We start from the raw sequence: 22,770 nt of genomic DNA on the forward strand, positions 1-22,770 counted from the left end.
GAATGGTCTTAGATAACAATGGTCTCCACTGATGGTGCCATCTGTACTTTCCATCAATGGCATGAAACCATCAGTGGAGAACCTTCCATGGTTTGAACCACTTTTTTTATTAGTAATTATTTTAGATTAGTCAGCTTGTATTTTTTTATTTTACTTGTCTGTTAAAAGAGATGTTCTCTCAGATTTGCAGTATACATTCATATCCTCCATGTGATAATATGATAACATGATTTGCAAGGTTGTATATTAAGTTTCCTGCTCCCAATGGGTTAAAGAAGGATTACAATTGGCATCCATTGCAGCTCGTAAGAGTTAATTGTTTTGCAGAAAACTGCAAGAATTTAAATACGGCCTACAGTACTTTGGGCCTAATTCAGACCTGATCGCAAAAGTAAATTTTTCTCTAATGGGCAAAACCATGTGCACTGCGGGGGGTGATGTAACATGTGCAGAGAGAGAGAGAGAGATTTGGGTGGGGTGTGTTCAATCTGCAATCTAAATTGCAGTGTAAAAATAAAGCAGCCAGTATTTACCCTGCACAGAAACAATATAACCCACCCAAATCTAACTCTCTCTGCACATGTTACATCTGCCCCCCCTGCAGTGCACATGGTTTTGCATTTGCGATCAGGTCTGAATTAGGCCCACTGTCCTATTGCCCAGCACATGGGAAAAGTGCAATAGCCAGGAATATACTATATGAATATACTACAGGCATCACATCTGAAATACCCAGCACAAAGTAGGTAAGTTACACCGCACAAATAACCCGGTATCGATCCGGTATATTGCCAGGTCAACACGGGTCGCAGTGTAGTGTGAAAGGGTCACTCCAGAAATCCCGTGTCACCTGACCCGGAAATTCAAACCGGGTTATAAGAAGGGTTATTACTGGGTCAGGTCGATGCAGCCCGGTACCCATTCACTGCATAGGGCGAGGCGGCACGGAGATGATCTCATCTCCCAGCACTGCCTCTGAACCTGCCCCTGATGCTGGCTCTATCCCCGCCCCCGGATGGCAACCCCACCTGGTAAGGATCTGTTTCCAATTCCCCTGGTGGGACCGGGCATTGCGATCTGAAAGCGGTATAAGAAACACCTGTAATTGGTGCTTATTTCCTACCAGAAGGCAGCAGAGAAATTATTCCATCGTTTGCAAATCATCTTCTTACCAGTTAAAGAAAACAAACTTTCTAACAAAGAAATGTAGGACTTCCATTTAATTTTAAACCAATCCACAATGAAAAGTATAGTCACATTATTATGACCACCTTCTACATTTAATGTCGGCAATGCGTCGCCCATGAAGTACGTTGAGGACCTACAGGAACGGTTCACAGAGAGCGGATGCGTAGATAAGACTTGTTTTAAGAAGCAGTCCCTGCGCATCAGCCTACTGTTAATTTATAGCCTGGTGCAGCTCTACATGTATTGGCGGTAGGAGCCAGGAGTGGGCCCCCCTCTCTGTAAGGGCTCAGGACACCAGTCCCCACAGTCCCCCCCTGGTGGCGGCCCTGATCACAGGCATATTTAAATTCATGCTGGGATCTAAAAGTGCGCTGGCATTTAGAGCCGGCACCTTTCGTCTTGTAACTCATCGTTTTATATTCCACAATACAGAAAATAATCCTCTGGTGAATTCCAAACAAAACATTGACTGAATCTCCGCAGACTTCCCAATCTTCTGATAAAATAAAAACTTATCTGGGGTGCTGCGTTCCTTCTAATGGGTCACCTCAAAGGGGTAACAATCACGAGACCGCCTGATGGGATCCCGGTAAATAGTATGTATTCCCCTCAAAGACTCCAGTAACTACATGTTCATTCTGAAAATGACCCCACCAACTTTCCCTTCTCATTCTGTTCCACTTTACACATAGAGGGCCTAATTCAGACCTGACCGCTCCTCTGCAAATTTGCAGAGGTCTGCGATCGGTTAGTCGCCGCCCAGAGTGAAAAACCGCCCTGTGAAAGTCTGCGTACGCCGTGTGAAAAGCTTTGCATACGCTGGTCAGCTGCAAATACGTTCGCAACTCGCTCACCATCGAATGATTTTTCCAGTCAGTGCAGCCTGTGTGTAGCCCAGGACTTACTCAAACAGTGCGATACAATCCGGCTGATCGGGGCCGGAGCTGACGTCACACACCCTCCCTGAAACTGCTTGGGAACGCCTGCTATTTTCCGGACACTCCCAGAAAACGTCCAGTTACCACCCACAAATGTCCGCTTCCTGGCCCTCATTCCGAGTTGTTCGCTCGCTAGCTACTTTTAGCAGAAATGCAAACACAAAGCCGCTGCCCTCTGGGAGTGTATCTTAGCATAGCAGAATTGCTAACGAAAGATTAGCAATTGCTAACGAAAGCAATTTCCTTGCAGTTTCTGAGTAGCTCCAGACCTACTCCTAGATTGCGATTACCTCAGTCCGTTTAGCTCCTGGTTTGACGTCACAAACACGCCCAGCGTCCGTACAGCCACTCCTCCGTTTCTCCAGACACTCCCGCGTTTTTACCGGGCACGCCTGCGTTTTTTAGCACACTCCCTGAAAACGGCCAGTTTCCGCCCAGAAACTCCCACTTTCTGTCAATCAGCATAGCGATTGAAAAGCTTTATTCGCCTGTGAGTAAAATAGCATAGTTTTGTGTAAATTTGCTTAGCGCGTGCGTCCTGAGATGCATACGCATGCGCAGAACTGCCGGATTTTAGCCTATTAGCAATTCTGCTAAAATTAGCAGCGAGCGAACAACGCGGAATGAGGGCCCCTGTCAATCAGCATGTGTTCGCCTAGCGATCAAAAAAGACGCATTACGATCCGTACGCATGCGCAGTCGTTCGGTAATTGGCCGCCTTGCGATTTCGCACAACAGCAATCAGGTCTGAATTAGGCCCAGAGTTGGAGCAGTAGTAATTATCTCACCTCAAAAAAAAATCTTGAATGATTTCAATGTATTCTGATATTAATCTGTTTCAATTCGGGAATACATTGTACAAAAAATTGTTGAGGGTACACAGCATTGGTTTTCTCTGTGGCCGGACTCTTTTTAGTATAGGTTGGGATCAGGGCCGGTTCTTGCCCTTGCGGCGCCCCGGGCAAAAGTTAGGGGTGTGGCTTAACATGGGGGCGTGGTCAGTCACGTCCCCCATTTGTAGCGCCGCTGAAAAAAAAATGAAAAAAAAAAAAGTATACTTACTGTACCCCGCTCCTGTTTCCAGACCCTGCAGACCGGCGCCGCTCTTCTCCTCGGATCTATGGGAGAGACGTCAGTCATGACGTCTCTCCCATAGCACAGCATAAGCGCTAGAGGTCAATTATGACCCCTAGCGTCTATGCCACAATGCTGTGCGGTGCGCGATGAGGTCATCGCGCACCGCACACCAAAGGTCCTCTCCATGAAGGGAAACTAGACGCTTAGCGTCTGATTCTCTTCAGAGCGGGGGAGGACCAGCACCACGAAGGGAAACCAGACGCATAGCGTCTGGTTCCCTTCTCACAGCGGGAGGGGGGGCACAGCGGGGGGACACTGCTGGGGCGCACACTGACAGTGGAGGATCTTGCCATGGTGCGGCGCCCTCCGGATGGCGCCGGCGCCCTCCGGAAGGCGGCGCCCCGGGCAAAAGTCCTGCTTGCCCGTGGCAAGATCCGCCACTGGTTGGGATAACTACTGCTTCATCAGTACTGCACTGCAAGTGCAGCAGACCCCCAGGGGTAAATTTACTAAGATGGGAGTTCTATTTAAGATGGGATGTTGCCCATAGCAACCAATCAGATTCTACTTCTCACTTATCTAGCACCTTCTAGAAGATAATACCTGGAATCTGATTGGTTGCTATGGGCAACATCCCATCTTAAATAGAACTCCCATCTTAGTAAATTTACCCCCCAGTGACTGGTGATTTTTAACAATACAAAAATATTCTTGGGATCTTCTGCAAACATGCTATAAACAAAATATACTGATTGGTGGAGTTCAAAAATATCCTTGTACAGTGCACGGGATACGGTCGTTAGGTCGACCACTATTGGTCGACATGAAGTAGGTCGACAGGGTTGCTATGTCGACATGGTCTATAGGTCGGCATGTGCAGGGTCGGCATGAAAAAGGGTCGACATAAGTTTTTCACAATTTTTTTAATTTTTTTTCAACATTTTCATACTTTACGATCCACGTGGACTACAATTGGGAACGGTAACCTGTGCCGAGCGCAGCGGTAGTGCGAGGGGACACGGTGCACTAATTGGGGTTCCCGGTCACTCTATGAAGAAAACAACACCAAAAAAATTAGAAAAAAAAATATATATCACCTCATGTCGACCTTTTTTCATGTCAACCTATCACACGTCGACCTATAGACCATGTCGACCTAGCAACCATGTCGACCTACTGCATGTTGACGAGTAGTGGTCGACCTAATGACTGTCGACCTAAGTGCGGTCGACCCAACAACCCGTACCCCAATGCACAGTGGCTGAGAAAGTAGATTCATGTCGGCCTGTGCCGGCCTTACAGGATTGATCAGGTTCTTCTATCTACTGTAAGACCATGAAGTGGTTAATAAGAAGCGACCAGGGGGAGCTGGGAGCAAGGTCCAGGCTTGGGACGGATCTGGCCAGATGAATGTGGGCGATATATATTTAGAGACACCGTGCTGTGTCACCACAGGAATAACACTTCTCCATGTCACATCTCACCCTCTTCATTCACACGTCAAGGTGCTAGGAATCGGGTGACAGGAGAACAAAGCCATACTTTCACATAGATCACAGTCCTTCACCAGATCATTATAGCGGACTGAAAGGAGCCCCTATCTGTGACCCCTCGTTGGGCATTCGGTTTCAAAATCCCACAATGTTTTGAAAGAAGATATGAGAAGCGTCGCTCATTCCAAGAAGGAAAACCCGGAACATTTGCCGTTATTCATCATTTTTAGGAAAGACGAAAGGGCACCTCTCATTACCAGGACAGACGGAGTGACATTGATGCGGTACACGTGCGTTCTAAGCCCAGACAGTGAGATACAGTGTTATATAACTTTATATATTGTTAGAACTTTGTAGACTCAATTAACATTCTCTAGAAAATAAAAGTGCAATATTGTTTAGAAGTAGATTTAGGGATCAGGCTGACCCTAGGCACAACATTAAAGGCCACCCTCCGCCCCAGAATTTTATTTTTTTCATGATTAGTTTCTAAGTCCTAATTTGGTGATTGGCAGTATAATATAGGGGGTCATTTCGAGATGATCGTAGCTGTGCTAAATTTAGCACAGCTACGATCATTCACACTGACATGCGGGGGGACGCCCAGCACAGGGCTAGTCCGCCCCGCATGTCAGTGCCGCCCTCCCCCCCTCGCAGAAGTGTAAAGGCATCGCACAGCGGCAATGCCTTTGCACTTCAAGAGTAGCTCCCGACCAGCGCAGCTTTAGCGTGCTTGCCGGGAGCTACTCATCGATCCCCGGCCCGCAGCGGCTGCGTGTGACGTGATGCAGCCACTGCAGTCCGCCCCCGTGTTTGGCCGCCGTTCCGCCCCCCCTCCCCCAATCAGGCAGCGGCGATTGTAGCGGTCCGACGGCCTTGCGCAGTTCTGACTCAATGGCACGGCTGCGATAAACTGCAGCGTGCGATCGAGTCAGAATGACCCCCATAATACAGTGGGGGAGCAGCAGCACAGACAGTAGTGAAACAAGATTATACCAGGTAAAATTCTGCAAGTACAAAATTTCCCAGTGACTTTAACCCTTTTACATCCCCTTGTCCATTTAAATGGACATCATTAAAATGCTTTATTATTATTAATAATAATAATAATAATAATATTTAATAATGAAATAATACTTTTAATAATAATTTAATCAAAAAATGATTCAATAATAAAAAACACACAAAACAAAACTATATTTTTGGGGGGTTACTTAGGGCCTCATTCGTCTGCTTGACCAGTGCCATCATTAAGATACACCAGAAACATGAAATGGGTCATAAAGGGTTAAAATATTTCCACTGTCCTGTACTGTATGCTATCTTGAGTGGGGTGTGGATGGGTCACATATTGCGTTGCATCTGCAACAAGTCAGGAAGATTCCTCTGGTAGCTGGACAGGCAGCTGATTCACCAGCTCCCAGGCGCGGACGCACACTGATTGTTCCATCCACTTCCCGGTAACTACTAAACGTTCCCACTGGACTGTACCATGTGCCATCTTGAGTGCAGCATGATTGGCTGGGACACACGCAGTATTTATTGGGAAGTGTCATAGTCATTAATAAAACCAGCATCTGAGTGCTGCCCCCAGCGAGTGGCGTCCCTAGGCACATGCCTCAACTGCCCAATGGGGAAATCACCACTGTTATTAGTGTCGCTTCTCCACCTGTGAGTTCGGTCTCAGTGACTGATGGTATCAAGGCTGGTCTGACCAGGGTGGCCTCCCTATGTGGGTAGTCACCAGGGTCCGCACTAGCACCACCTTTAGTAATTTCTGTCTATGGCTGCGGCCAAAAGTGCCCTAGGGAAGCAGATATTAGTGGTGTTTTAATATCAGTGACAATTTCTAACAACTCATAGCAGGAATACAGAAATTAGATTTAGTAGACTAGGAACAAACAAGCCATTATCTAACCACACAATATTGGGGCAGATGTATTAAGCTTGGAGAAGTGATAAACCAGTGATAAGTGCAAGGTGATAACACACCAGCCAATCAGCTCCAATATGTAAATTGAGAGTTAGAAGCTGATTGGCTGGAGCGTTATCACCTTGCACTTATCACTGCTTTATCACTTCTTTATGCCTTCTCCAGGCTTAATACATCTGTCCCAAAATGCCTTAATGCACAACATCCTTATTTGGGCAATTACGCTAATTTGTCTCCACCCCCAGAGATACCCCAGGCAAATTATTTGGCGCCTAGGTGGATGGTTTTGCAGGGATATTCCACAAAATGTACAGTACATATTGGAAACAGGAAAAACATTCAGATCTCTTACCACTTTAAGGCCAACCCCCGTCATCTATTTACGCGTTTCATTTCCCCTTATGAAATACTGCTCAGTTTAGCTTTAAATCAGCATTTACACATTACAGTGAGAAGACAATGGGGTCTATTTACTAAGCCTTGGAGAGTGATAAAGTGGAGAGAAATAAACTACCAACCAATCAGCTCCTAGCTGTCATTTCTCAAACTCAGCCTGTAACATGACAGTTGAGAGCTGATTGGCTGGCACTTTATCTCCGTACACTCTATCTCCGTACTAGGCTTAGTACATAGATCCTACAGTGTTACTATGGAGTTCAAACAGCGGAGAAGTGGAAAAGTGGAGACGTTGCCCATAGCAACCAACCAGCATCTACCTATCATTTTTTAGAATGTACATGTAAAATTCTACGTCAAAGCTGACTGGTTGCTATGGAACTTCTAACAAACTTAGGGGGTGATGTATCAAGTAGTGTGAAGAGTGGAGAAGTTCTAGTTCTGTGTGTTTGAAGGTTTATGACGCATTGCATGAAGTGCACCAGGTAATGTACTTCCCTGCAGAAGTGCAATCAGGGGGCTCATTAAACGTACAAGAGTGCGGTGGAGTTTCCAGCAACTCCTTTTGCAGAGAGGAAATGGCTGTACCACGGGAGACGTCTCTGTGTAAATGCACCTTCTCTACCCTATAACATCAAATCTACGTCTTTTTCCAACTTAGGTGCAGAATAGGATCTGGACGGTAGGTCAACATAAATAGGTCAAACACATATGGTCGACATGCACTAAGGGCCCCATACACTACAACGATATGTCTGAGGCTGAAGCCGGAGGCGAATTCCCTTGAACTCTCCCGGAAGCAGTTCCATACGATTTGGTACATTTTGCATGCGATATATAGTATGCGATCCCAGGCATGCCTGTGGGAACCGACATATCACGAGTGCAGCACTAACGATCTAGGGGAGCCGATCCGACCCTCACGGGAACACGCATCGGATCGGAACGGAAACACCTCCAAAATGCCCGATTTCACCCGATATATCGGCCCGAATGCCCGAAATTGGATGAAATCGGGCATTATCGTTCTAGTGTATGGGGCCCTTCAGGATGACAAGTACAAAAGGTAGACAGGTACAGTACAAATGGTTGACAGGTTCAAATGGTCGACATAGTAATAGTCAACACACCATATGGTCGACACAAGATTTTTTAGGGGGGGGGTGTTAACTTTTTCATCCTTTTTCTCATCTGTTTTTTTCACCTTTTTTTCATCATCCTTTTTTTCATCTTTTTCATCCACGTGGACTACGAATAGAAATAGTAACCTGTGAGCCGAGCGCAGAGGTAGCGGAGTGATGCACCTTGCCCTAAGTGTGGGAAATGAACGCGGTACACTAATTGGGGTCACATGTGGTTTAACATAGAAAAAGACACCCAAAAAACGTGAAAAACGAGTCAACCTTTTTGAGTTTAATATATTTCCATGCTGACCTTTAGACCCGTCAGCCTTTTGTACAGTCTACCTTTTACATGTCAACCTATTGACCTTGTCGACATTTCGACCCTGTCGACCTATTGTATGTCGACCATATGCGTTCCACCTATTGACTGTTGACCTAATTCTAATTCCACACCCACGACGGGTTCCAGACACTGGATAGACAGATAGTGTATAGTCAATAGGTCAACCCCATATAGTCGACGCGCAATAGGTCAACACTGGCGAAAGGTCGACAGCTATAAATAGTCAACATTACGATGTTGCATCATTTACCATCTACATGGATTACAATTGGGAAAAGTAACCCTACCCGAAGCATGGCGAGCGTAGCAATGTTCAATTAGCATGGCAAGTGAACAATCAGTACACTAATTGTGGTCACATACACGGTATCCGGACTCCAGGTCGACATCACAAAGGTCGACACACCTTAGGTCGACGCCAATTGGTCGACACACCTTATGTCGACATGGACAAAATGTCGACATGGACAACAGGTCGACATGAACAAGGTCGACATGGAAAAAGGTTGACATGAGTTTTTCACAATTTTTTTCTTTTTTGAACCTTTTCATACTTAACGATCCACGTGGACTACGATTGGAACGGTAAAGTGTGCCGAGCGAAGCGGTAGCGGAGCGAAGGCACCATGCCCGAAGCATGGCGAGTGAAGCGAGCCATGCGAGGGGACGCGGTGCACTAATTGGGGTTCCCGGTCACTCTACGAAGAAAACGACACCAAAAAAACATAAAAAACTAATGTCGACCTTTTTCCATGTCGACATTGTTCATGTCGACATAAGGTGTGTTGACCAATTGGTGTCGACCTAAGGTGTGTCGACCTTTGTCGACCCTCAGTCCCAGACCCACATACACTATGATGAAACATAAGAAACGAAACCCCAAAAATGTAAAAAAATAAATAAATTGTGTCGACATTTTCTGTTGATTATTTACACGTTGACCTTTGTACCTGTTGACCTTAGACACAGTCTGCCTTTTTACTGTCAACCTTTTGACCCTAGAGACCTTTTGCATGTTGAATATGGGATCCGGTCTCTAGGTCGACAGTAACTAGGTCGACACTATCTAGGTCGACCACTATTGGTCGACAGTAACTGGGTCAACAGGGTTTCTAGGTCGACATGTTCTAGGTCGACAGGTCAAAAGGTTGACATGAGTTTTTCACGATTTTTTTCTTTTTATGAACCTTTTCATACTTAATGATCCACGTGGACTACGACTGGAACGGTAATCTGTGCCGAGCGAAGTGGTAGTGGAGCCAGGCACCTTGTCCGAAGCATGGCGAGCGAAGCGAGCGCACTAATTGGAGTTCCCGGTCACTCTACGAAGGAAACAACACCAAAAAAATATAAAAACTAATGTTGACCTTTTGACCTAGACCCTGTCGGCCTAAAGACCCTGTCGACCTAGAGACCCTGTCAACCAATAGTGGTCGACCTAGACACTATCGACCTAGTTACTATCTACCTTCCATACCACACCTGTTGAATATATGGGGTCCTAAAACAGGGATCAATCAGTAAGACACCTCTATTGGCAGTTACTGGCACATCACTGAGGAATTAGGTTACACATTAGGGGCAGATGCAGGATTTCTACATGGGGCGGATTAAGAGATGGACACAAATCCAATTTGTCCGCAGTTGAGCAATATCTGCTTCCCTAGGGCACATTTGGCCGCAGCCATAGACAGAAATGACTAAAGGAAAGGTGGTGCTAGTGCGGACCCTGGTGACTACCCACATAGGGAGGTAAACCTGGTCAGACCAGCCTTGATACCATCAGCACTGTGTCGGGAAGTGGGGGCGGCATGGTTCTGGGGAACTGGAAACCCCCCCTAAGGGTGCACTTGAAGGTGATTGTAACATTATTAAGCAATGAAATGAATGCCAGACCCTCTCAATATAAGCTTTTTGCTACTGTTGCTAGGATCGCCATTAGTTCGGTTAGTGTATTGCACTGACATATCTCCCGTCATCCACAATGGCTCAGGGCAAGAGGGATATATACAATTTATCATACACCTGAAGAAAGTAAACATGCACACGGCTTGATAAACTGACTGTCACTACGATAAATCCTTGCCTATACTAGCGGAGCTGGCGCTTTGTGGCAAGGACGTGCTGTCAGGGTCGGCTCCCTGTCAAACTCCAAAGGTGAGTATCTGGGTTCAGGGTTAGGGCTCGGGGGAGGGTTAGGATTTGGCACTAGGGGGGTTAGAGTTAGGCACTAGGGGAGGTGGTAAGCCATAGCTGCCACCCCCGAGGGTTAGCCATAGCCGACACCCCCTGAGGGGTAGCCATAGCCACCACCCACCCGAGGGTTAGGGCAGGGGAGGGTAAAAATACTTACCCTGTCTGCTACCGGGATCTACAGTGTCGGGATGCCGCTGTTGGTCATGTGACCACCGGCATCCCGTATTTCATAAGTACGCCCTCTGATTTACCCTACATAATAACCATTCACAACAACAAATGCACTCAATCACGGTAGGATTTAGTTAAAATGTAGAGGTTATCCGTCTTCCGATAACTTTGATTACTGTATGTCTCCTCCTGCAACTTTTACTAATTATAACGCTTTACTTGGAGCTTCCTTCTGCGTCTTTCAGCCAAGTTATATTATCAGGGGGAGTTGTTTATCTTTGATGCCCCCTGTACATGGCACAAATCTGCTTCCTAAACATACTGTACCTCTACCCGACCAAAACTGTGCATGGGCAATTCACATAGACTATTCTGTTCAATGATATAACAGCATGGCTGAAAAACACTGAGAGACTGGGGGAGCTTTAGGAACCCAGGCAGCAATGTAAATAAATGTAACCATTTGCAGAATTACAGATGTGTCCTCATTCGCCGTCCCTTAGTACCCAGATTTGCGGCATGCAGATGTACTGCCAGCTCCAATAGTCTGTGTACCCTGGCTCTGTACTTTTGTTGCATTAGTTAGGGAACTAAGGGGCCTAATTCAGACCTGATAGCAGCAGCAAATTTGTTAGCTAATGGGCAAAACCATGGGGGTAATTCCAAGTTGATCGCAGCAGGATTTTTGATAGCAATTGGGCAAAACCATGGTGGTCATTCCGAGTTGATCGCTCGTTATTTTTTTTCGCAACGGAGCGATTAGTCGCTAATGCGCATGCGCAATGTCCGCAGTGTGACTGCGCCAAGTAAATTTGCTATGCAGTTAGGTTTTTTACTCACGGCATTACGAGGTTTTTTCTTCGTTCTGGTGATCGTAATGTGATTGACAGGAAGTGGGTGTTTCTGGGCGGAAACTGGCCATTTTATGGGAGTGTGTGAAAAAACGCTACCGTTTCTGGGAAAAACGCGGGAGTGGCTGGAGAAACGGAGGAGTGCATGGGCGAACGCTGGGTGTGTTTGTGACGTCAAACCAGGAACGAAACTGACTGAACTGATCGCAGTGGCAGAGTAAGTCTGGAGCTACTCAGAAACTGCTAAGAAGTGTCTATTCGCAATTCTGCTAATCTTTCGTTCGCAATTTTGATAAGCTAAGATTCACTCCCAGTAGGCGGCGGCTTAGCGTGTGCAAAGCTGCTAAAAGCAGCTTGCGAGCGAACAACTCGGAATGAGGGCCCATGTGCACTGCAGGCGGGGCAGATGTAACATGTGCAGAGAGAGTTAGATTTGGGTGGGTTATTTTATTTCTGTGCAGGGTAAATACTGGCTGCTTTATTTTTACACTGCAATTTAGATTGCAGATTGAACACACCCCACTCAAATCTAACTCTCTCTGCACATGTTAAATCTGCCTCCCCTGCAGTGCACATGGTTTTGCCCAATTGCTAACAAAAATCCTGCTGCGATCAACTTGGAATTACCCCCCATGTGCACTGCAGGTGGGGCAGATGTAACATGTGCAGAGAGAGTTAGATTTGGGTGGGGTGTGTTCAATCTGAAATCTAAATTGCAGTGTAAAAATAAAGCAGCCAGTATTTACCCTGCACAGAAACAAAATAACCCACCCAAATCTAACTCTCTCTGCACATGTTACATCTGTCCCACCTGCAGTGCCCATTAGCTAACAAATTTTCTGCTGCGTTCAGATCTGAATTAGGCTCTAAGATGCAAATTTAAGCAAGAAGACGCTTGGCGCGGCTAAGGTGCAAAGTCCATGGCCAAACGGAGCTATATGACGCGATTTGAACAAAGGTGATGTGGACACATCCGTATTAGCAGCTCCCTTTAGTTCTTCAGAACATACATCTACTTTGGGGGCTCTTCCTGATACTGTATCTAACACCAGATGCTCGATAAAATATACCTGTCCGTTAATAGGTACCTTGAAACCAAGTAAACTTTCTGTAAACCTCTAGGGAGCATAATAATAAATACAGAAAAATAATCAGCTATTGTATTAAGACAAACAAATAAAACTAGTAATACTTAGAACTGTAACACACGCGCCGGATTCTCCTGGATGGCAAAAAGCCAGACAAACTTTGTCCAGCTTTTTGCCATCCGGGAGAAACCGGCAGTGTCTCTCACACACAACGGCTTTGAGCCGTGTGTGACGCTGTGCGCATGCGCAGCATCAGACACGGCTTGGGAAAAAAACGTTGTGTGTGAAAGCTCCCCTTCACACACACGGTTCACTGGCTGCAAAGACGGCCCGGCAGCCGCACCTTCCAGTGGATAGTTCCGGCTGCAACCCGGCAGCCGTGGCCGTGCAGTGTGTAAGGACACTTCACCTCACACTGTTCATTACAATGCAGGCACGGGAAAAAACCATCTGGCTTTTTCCCTGCCGGCAAAAGCCGGCTCGTGTGTTTTAGCCCATACAGTACAGTATAAATTATTCTGCTATTCTGCAAATCTTACAGTAAGATCACTGGCTTGTGCATTTAATATATATACCCCCTGAAGAAGTCCTCGGTGACGAAACGTGTTAGAATTGGCTTGGAAGACGCTGGATGTGGTGATGTCACGGGCCACTGCTTAGTAAACAGGAGACCAGGAACTGAGGGGTACCTTCGCAGGGCACCGGGACTGTGTTGTATTGCATGCAACGTGTGCATCTGTGATCTTTATTTTAGACAAGACAATAACTGGAAATTGCAATGAGACGGGTAAGGCAGTAAATAGGGGAGTGGGGTTTCCAAATTTAGCAGAGCTTTTAGCGCTGAACAAAAAATTGTCCAGCATAAGAAGGGTTAATTGCTGAGTCCATGAATCGCACATTGGTAGAAAGACCCCTAAAAGCCCCACCTGGGAACTCTCCAGTTGCAAAAAAATCTAATCTAGGAATTAATATCCAGGAGATACACAACAGGTGCGAGTGCAGAAGAAATGCATTTAGCCGTCGTTCGTACAAACTTGTAGATGGGGGAGAAATTGACATGGCGTAAGGGGAGGGGGATTAACCCCCAACATGCTGGATCATACTTGGAAGCTTCTGTCTGAGCCGACGTGTATTGACAAGGCCTGCTTTTAAAACCAACCCGCCGTTTGCCTGTCAAGTTAATTAATTGCTGCCATTTAAGGAGGCATTAAATGCGGACAAACGACGATCGCACAGTAAATACCACAATCAGCCTTTAGTAAAATATGTTTAGTAGCTCCGGTGGTCCCGGCGGGTAATGGAAAGTATTTTAATAAGTTCCTTTTAGAACAAAAACATAAAACACACAGAAAGACAACCGTAATCACGTAGATGTGTCCAACAAGTAAATGTAAATTGCAAGTAAAAGTTTTTCTTTAACTTTTTTTCCACAGATATGTTCGGATAATTAGCTGGATGAGTGACGCCCAATTGTGTGGCTGCGATGTTTTCAAAACCGTAACATTTGTCTGTTGGGTTTGGGGACAATGATAGGGTTAGGGGGCTTTGTGCGGAGTTGATCGTGCGTATCATTCCATTTAACGCTTATCCACCGCTGAATTCCTGGCACAGAAAGGGGCTTCTTTTGTGTCTATTGAGACTGAAAGAGAGTCCCACAAATAACATCATTTGGAGGACAATAACAGGTCTTTCTGTTTTTCCCCCTAGAGGCATAAAAAGTTTAGCAAATCTGTAGGAATGTAGAAGCCTTACACATACACAATGAGTGGGAGGCGGGAAATATTTATTCTTTAATATAAAAATCAACTGTTAATTCACAAAAAGAAAATCAACTGGCAAAAAAAAAAAAAAAAAAAAGTCAATCCTTAAAAATAAAATTTTATGGAACGTCTACCATTAACGTTTTGCGGGAGGAGGAAAATAGATGGATGCATTCATAGCAGGAATTCACCCCTGGCGCAGAGCGAGAGAAGACAGCAGATCGGCCATCGCAGTTGAGCGATTATCGTCTGTCTATTCATGCACCCTATTCGCATTGCGCACCCGCTAAGGTGCCTTAACATTACCTTTTGCAGTGAGGATTTCATTGCAAAGTGATTGACAGTTGGGGACGGCTTGGGGGTGGTTCATGGGGGTATGTTTGAAAATAAGGCAGGTGCGTTGCAACAGTTTTTGGGGTGTGTCTCAGCCTGCTTCTGCAATCTCGTATGCAGAAAACATGGCGCCAGCATCTCAGCTCCCGCGGCCATTCTGCATGACCATAGGTGACCATAGGGTCACTCAGATGACCGCAGCTGCGTGTTTATACGCAGATACTGAGATTTGCGTCGCAGCCGGAGGGCATCTCAATACATTTCCAGGCAGCTACTACATTAGCATATTTGCGCATATCCGCTGTGTACAGATGGAGCCACGCTGATCGCAGCTCCATCTGTGCCTAGTCGCGCTGTGCGAGGTGCGACTTCTGGGAACGGATGGGATGTATGTGTGCCGTAGACGCGCAAGTGCCCGATTCAAAGTGAATGCAGCCATACTCAATGAGCGTTGGTGTCATCTGTATGTGACTGCAGCTGTGAATCTCTGAATTGGGTCCATAGGGTCGCATTTATCAACGAGTAATAAAACGTGTTGTGAATGATAAAACTGCATAATAAATGATGTTCCAGCCAATCAGCTCCCAACTGTCATGTGTTCAGCTCCCAATTGTCATGTGTTTGAAAAAAATGACAGTTGGGAGCTGATTGGCTGGAATACAATTTCTCATACGGTTTATCATTCACTCCCTGATAAATGGGCCCCTATGTACACTATCGGCTGCTTAGTACACTGATAGCACATTAAGATGAGAAAGTACCCAAGAACAGTAATGGCTGCCTGTGGCGGAGCCTGGCATCTCGCGCTAAATGGCGCTAAAAAAGGTAGGCATATGACAACACATCTGTACATGCTCATCTTAGAAATTAGAAGCCAAACCTCTCTTTTCTGCTTGTTTCTATTACACGGGGAGAGTCCTGCAAAAGACCCTTGTACTTCCCATGTGCACCACCCTTTGTGTATTAAACATGTGCACCAACCTTTTGTTACACTACAGCACTTGTCCACAGCCCCCAGACAGCTGCAGAGAAAACATTAACTGTGCACATGTTTAATAAACAAAAGTAAACTATAAAAGAAGAAAACAGAGCCCAACAGGGGCATATTTCTTGTTTTGCCCCTCCTGGGTGTATTTCAGTACTCGGTGCAGTGCCCTCTACTGGCCTGCAGTTGTCACTGTTTCAATTGCTGTCTATAGAAAACACTTAAACAATGACTCAATTTATTATTGTTATTATTATAATTTTCTTCTTCTTCTTTTTCTTCTTCTTTTTCTTATTATTAATTACTACCAGTTATTTATATAGCGCACACATATTCCGCAGCGCTTTACAGAGAACATTTGGCCACTCACAGCAGACCCTGCCCCAGTGGAGCTTACACTCTATATATTTCCTACCACCAGTACACAGTGCACACATCCTATATATACTGTATATTAGGGTTATTTTTTATTGCTAGAAGCCAAATTGCCCTACCAATATATTTTTGGATTGTTCAAGTAAACCGGGGCACAATACAGAGTATACAGGGGGGGGGGGGGATTACAGAGCATATAGAGGGGGCACAATGACGTCAGTGCCATTATGAGACGTCACAAAGTGCTGCTCCGCACTCATATTCTATGAACGTTTTATTTCTACTCATAGGATTTTTTTGTGTCATAAGATAACATCTTTTTCAGTTATATCTGTTTTCAAAAACTGAAATTGTAACAAAATACATTTTAACATAAATCTTTTAAAATTCATGATCAATATTGTTTTTCAAAACAGCACAATGAGAATCCACCAAAAACAGACTTTCCCTCCCGGTAGGCACCACTCTGTATCACACAGCGCTATAGATACACGGCCACAACACACACCCATAGGCGCTCGCAGAAGCCGACACGGGTGTGCCGCTCTGGGACTTTACCCCCTCTGCCGCATTATGGACTACCCCCTCCAGGACAGGAGTGCAGTCTATGTCCCAGAGCAATGACTCGTCGGAAGGGGAAAGTTCCAGAGCGGCACATCCATGTCGGCATCTGTGCACACCTATTGACACGCCCGTGACACGCCCACAAGCAAGGGCATTTACATGTGATCGCATAGTTGCCACCCAGTTCTCATCCCAAGTTGAACAATTTCACAGAAAGAACGAGATCCGTCCAACTCAAAATAGGACGGACGTACCAAAAACTACGTAAATTCTCATCAGCGTATGAGCCGGATGCAAAAGCATTTGCATCCATGACAGAATCAGGCCCTATATTTAATTTATATGGCGCCAGGAAACAGCACTTTACAATAGGGAACAAACATCGTAATATAACAATACTGGTTATTAAAAGACAAAGAGGTAAGAGGATGCCGCACATAACCTTACACTACATGAGCTTACATGAACCTATTAGATAAAGACAACATTGGATCTGGCAGCGTTTAAATCAGAGGGAATCTGATCTGGATCCCCCGACACATGAAAAGGATTCACCACATCTACAGGAAAGGCTGGATCTCAAGGGGGTCATTCCGAGTTGATCGCTCGCTAGCTACTTTTAGCAACCGTGCAAACGCATAGTCGCCGCCCACGGGGGAGTGTATTTTCCCTTTGCAAGTGTGCGATCGCATGTGCAGCCGAGCAGTACAAAAAAGTGTTTTGCAGTTTCTGAGTAGGTCTGAACTTACTCAGCCGCTGCGATCACTTCAGCCTGTCCGGTCCCGGAATTGACGTCAGACACCCGCCCTGGAAACGCTTGGACACGCCTGCGTTTACCCTACCACTCCCAGAAAACGGTCAGTTGACACCCACAAACGCCTTCTTCCTGTCAATCTCCTTGCGATCGGCTGTGCGAATGGATTCTTCGCTAGAAGCATTGCACACCAACGATGCTGTTTGTACCCGTACGACGCGCATGCGCATTGCGGTGGATACGCATGCGCAATTTTGCCGTTTTTTAACTGATCTCTGCGCTGCGAAAATCGGCAGCGAGCGATCAACTCGGAATGACCCCCATAGCTTATACGATTAAGCGCTGTGTTCTAGCAATCCTAAGAACGCGACTAGAACCAGTCAATGCCTACCTACAGTAGGTTGACGTGGTCAAAAGGCCGACATTGTCAATGGTCAACGCACAAATGGTTGCCACAAGTTTTTGGGGTTTATTTTTTTCAAGTTTTTCCAACTTTTGCTTGATTAACCATCCACGTGGACTACGACTAGGAATAGTAACCTGCGGTGTGCGCAGCGGTAGCGGAGAGAGGAACCGAGCCAGCGTGGGTACACGTTTCCACTAATTGTACTTAGATACGGTTAAACATTCAAAATGACACAAAAAAAAATCTCATGGCGCAGCTAAGTGGCAAAGTCCATGGCGCACCAAGGGGGGGCTTTCTGGCGCAATTTGAGGAAAGATATATGTGGGCACATTTGCTGAAAGGCTAAAAATGATATGTGACAAATCTGTTGATAATCTTTGAAGCTTTGTATTATTAGTGACGGCTGTACTCGTTATACTCGTTATAGATAAATGAGACAGATACTTACAGCCACTTGATTCCCCGACAGATCCCCGTATGCAGAATGAGGGTTAGTAATGTCCCGATTAATAGTTGAATCTTCATTTTCAGAGCCACAAAAATCCAGGCGAAGAAATACAAAGCGTCAAAGGCGACTGCAATCCGGATGTCTTCTATAATCTTTACTCGCTGTTAGGACGTCTGCCTCAAGAGGAGAACCTACAGTATATAAGGAAACATCACATTAAATATATATTCCGGTAAAATCACTTACTGACATCTGAACTGACTAACACGCATCACGCTCTGGCGCCGACCCACAGTTTAAGTGATGACACGAAACCCACAAGTGCTTAGATTTTAGCATCACTCGACCCGAGTTCATGTTGAGTACAATGTTATTTTCTCAAAAACATTCACCATGAAAGAACACCTAAAAAAAGCAAATTACAGACGCTCACTCATCTGTCTTATTCATATCTGTAATTCATCACAAAATATCTTAAGGTATCAAGGCTAATAGTTTTGCAGAGTATAAAGTAACTGTTAATAAAAAAATAAATATCTGACATTTAAGTGACGGGGGGTATGTATTGCAGCCATGCACCGTTGAATAGTTCAGACATCACAGTCCTGTCGGCGAATGGCTGTCTTGCCCAATTCAGCAATCTGCACAAAGTTTAACTTTTCTATAACTAACGCCATCTGAAGATAGCATTAACTGCTCTATCCTATGGTAAGCGCTGTCGGAGATCGTAGAGCTATCTTCAGATCTTGCCACTCCTTCCTATGTAGTGTAAGTACCAGCACTGACCAATGGCTATGCAGGAGCAGGAACACAGCTGGGTCAACACCGGGACGCGTAAAGTTTTGACGCAGTGATCAGTAGCTAAAAAACATGGCCCAAATGTATTAAGCTTTAACAAGAGATAAAGTAGAGAGTGATAAATGACCAGCCAATCAGCTCCTAACTTTCATTTTTCAAACAGCCTGCGGCATGGCAGTTAGGAAGCTGATTGGCTGGTCATTTATCACTCTTTATCTGTCTCCAGTTTATCTCTTGTTAAAGCTTAATACATTTGGGCACATAACATATTTCTTGCCGGCTCACTTATTAGAGCATGAGTAGAATGTTAAATAGACCCAATGCTACATCTCTTATCGCTGCAGCGATAAAAAAATTTACCAGGAAAATTTGCAACGAGTCTCTCACTACATGCTGCCATATTTCTGTGAAAGTCCACTGCACAGCCAAATTCCCTGCCATGGTTCAATATCTAAACTTAAAATGTCCACCTTGAGATATACTTTGCATACAACCAATTATGTTATTATTAATGTTTACTACGAATATTATTAATTTATTCATAGCGCTCGCATATTTCGTAGCGCTTTACATAGAGTATTTCAGTCACTCACTCCAGTCCCAGCCCCCCGTAGAGCTTACAATCTATGGGGGTCATTCCGAGTTGATCACTAGCTGAAAATGTTCGCTGTGCAGCGATGATGCAAAAATCGGCACTTCTGCGCATGCGTATGCGGCGCAATGCGCACGCGCGACGTACTTTCACAGCGGCCGATGTAGTTTCACACAGGGTCTAGTGAAGCTTTTCAGTCGCACTGCTGGCCGCAGAGTGATTGACAGGAAGTGGGAGTTTCTGGGTGTCAACTGACCGTTTTCAGGGAGTGATCGAAAAAACGCAGGCGTGCCAGTAAAAACGCAGGCGTGGCTGGGCGAACGCTGGGCGTGTTTGTGACGTCAAAACAGGAACTGAACAGTCTGAAGTGATCGCAAGCGCTGAGTAGGTCTGGAGCTACTCTGAAACTGCACAATTTTTTTTCATAGTCGCTCTGCGATCCTTTCGTTCGCACTTCTGCTAAGATAAAATACACTCCCAGTGGGCGGCGCCATAGCGTTTGCACGGCTGCTAAAAACTGCTAATGAGCGATCAACTCGGAATGACCCCCTATATTCTCTACCGTCATGTTGACAAAGTTGGCACTTGGCAAACGGCAGATTTCTGTGCCGTATAATAGTCTGTAATAATTCCCGTAGCCCTTTAAGACATTTCCCTTTACTATAAGGACAAGACCCAACGTATGGCTTGCATTAATCTCCTGATTGCATGAAGTTTTCCTTTTTCTTTTTCATTAACCCTCTACATATGGTAGGATTCAAATGTCTGTTTATTTTTTCTCCATATACGTTTACATGCCAGGGAAGTGAAAATCAAATTTAAAACCCAATCCTGATACATTGAAAATGATTGTCAGCGTAGAGGAACTGAGGACTTCGCCCCCCCTCTCTGATGCTCAGAATATAGGGTCACCCCCGCCCCGCAGATGTTGACATGTGTCTGATACAGTACGAAGGAATGCACTGTATTGAGTGACACCCATTATTTCCCTTCTCACCTCATTAACTTTCTCACTCTAATATACAAACATGTGGCTGAGTGTGTATCGGTTCCTGCAAAGTGTGCACAGAACCCGCGTCAAGTTCCTTCTTTTCTTATTTTCAAATTACAGCTGAACTCTCTGCGGGTGAATATTACAGACGCGGTCAATACAACGCACAGCTGTTTTCTAGTGGTCTCAAAATTGTATTGAAACAATTACAAATACGTCTGCGAAGGTTTGACGCCTCCTGCCAAAATCTGCGATCCCATCGTTGCTTCCGAAGAGGCAGCTTTGGATCATCATCGCAACTGTTCGCAGCCCTCGGCCATTCTGCGTAAGGTGAAGCTTACTGAGATCGGACGTTGGAACCCCTCTGCCGGGGATGGGAAGTTTGCCTCCCACGGGGCCCCGTTTTGTAGAATAGTCCCGGTTGCCGCCTCCCAAGCACCGCAGTTATGGTGGCCAATCCCGGGATCGGGATCGGCGGGATCCTGGGATTTAGGGCCAAAAACGGCCGTGATTCAATCCCGGGATTGGAAGCTCCAATCCCGGGGATTGAGGGATCAGCGTTGAGCGTTCACAGGACGCTCAGACGCTTCCCGGCTTCCTTCTTCCGGCTCCCCAGCGCAGCGTGAGAGGTCACGCTGTGCCATCACACACTGCTGGGAGCCGCCAGGAGAGAGCGGAGTATGGTCCCCACCCCCCCGCCCCCGGTATATAGTGTGTTATGTGTGCTGGGCGGGCGAGGCATAGCGAGGGGGCAGCCAACCATGGGTATCCCTCGAAATCCGGGATTGGCCATTTTTAAATCCCGATACCCGGGATTGAAAAAATGGCCCGGGATTGGATTCCTTAACCGCAGCATGTCAATCATTCTGCGGCTAAGGCGGGGGGATGGGGGGGGGCTGTGAGTGATTATCCCACCACTGGATCTGTACGTAAATCATCGGGTTTGCGCAGAATTCTGAATCAGGCCCAAAGACGCAGTACAAATTGATGCATGGTAGCAGAACTGTATTGGCAGTGTACCTGGGCGGCAACTGGGCGCTAACATGGGGATGGTTATAATGGTGCGACTGACGGTGGGATCTTAAGACGCACCAAGTGATGTCTGGATCCTGAGAGCGGGCATCTCAGTACTTTTGCACACACTGATGTACACAAGCGAAGTACTTTGTAGCACAATCAGCATAAAGTCACGGACAGGACAAAAGATGGTTCCGGTATGAATGGTCGACCATGTTATGGTCGACAGTCATTAGGTCGACCATGTTATGGTCGACAGTCATTAGGTCGACCACTATTGGTCGACATTGACATGGTCGACATGAACACATGGTCGACACATGAAAATGGTCGACACGTGAAAAGGTCGACATGCATTTTTTTTACTTTTTTTGGTGTCGTTTTTTGCGTAAAGTGACGGGGAACCCCAATTAGTACACCGCGTCCCCTCGCATGGCTCGGCACAGATTACCATTCCCAATCGTAGTCCACGTGGATCGTAAAGTATGGAAAAGTTCCACAAAATAAATTTTTTTTAGAAAAATGCATGTCGACCTTTTAATGTCGACCTTTCGTGTGTCGACCATTTTCATGTGTCGACCATGTGTCCATGTTGACCATGTCAATGTCGACCAATAGTGGTCGACCTAATGACTGTCGACCATAACATGGTCGACCATCTGAACGGATACCACAAAAGATGCAATACAAGATACAACAATTTCATTTGTTTGCTTTGTGTACGCCCTCCAGCAGCTTTTACCCAGCATATTGCTTTATGGTTCCGACTATCTTCTGTGCCTCCCAGCCATGGCTTTGTATTATTGGGAAGAGATGTTTATTGTGGTTGCCTGGGATACAGCACAAAGTTACTTTCCGGATGAAGATACATTCTTACCAGAGAGCAGTACAGAGTAGGCAACAGCGCTGAAAAAACTCTAGCTGGTGATATAAACGTATGGCTAAAAAG

At 45.8% G+C, this 22,770-nt stretch overlaps 1 protein-coding gene across 1 annotated transcript in view; it reads right to left on the reverse strand.

The window, feature by feature from the left end:
* Positions 1-22,770, reverse strand: part of WNT11 (Wnt family member 11) — a 117,091-nt gene that overhangs the window by 53,249 nt on the left and 41,072 nt on the right. The window contains exon 2 of the mRNA XM_063951245.1: positions 18,424-18,614. Coding sequence (XP_063807315.1) covers positions 18,424-18,500 — 77 coding nt within the window. The 5' untranslated portion in view covers positions 18,501-18,614. The remainder of the gene's footprint in view (positions 1-18,423; positions 18,615-22,770) is intronic.

Source organism: Pseudophryne corroboree, chromosome 2, assembly GCF_028390025.1.
Source record: "Pseudophryne corroboree isolate aPseCor3 chromosome 2, aPseCor3.hap2, whole genome shotgun sequence".
NCBI lineage: Eukaryota > Metazoa > Chordata > Amphibia > Anura > Myobatrachidae > Pseudophryne > Pseudophryne corroboree.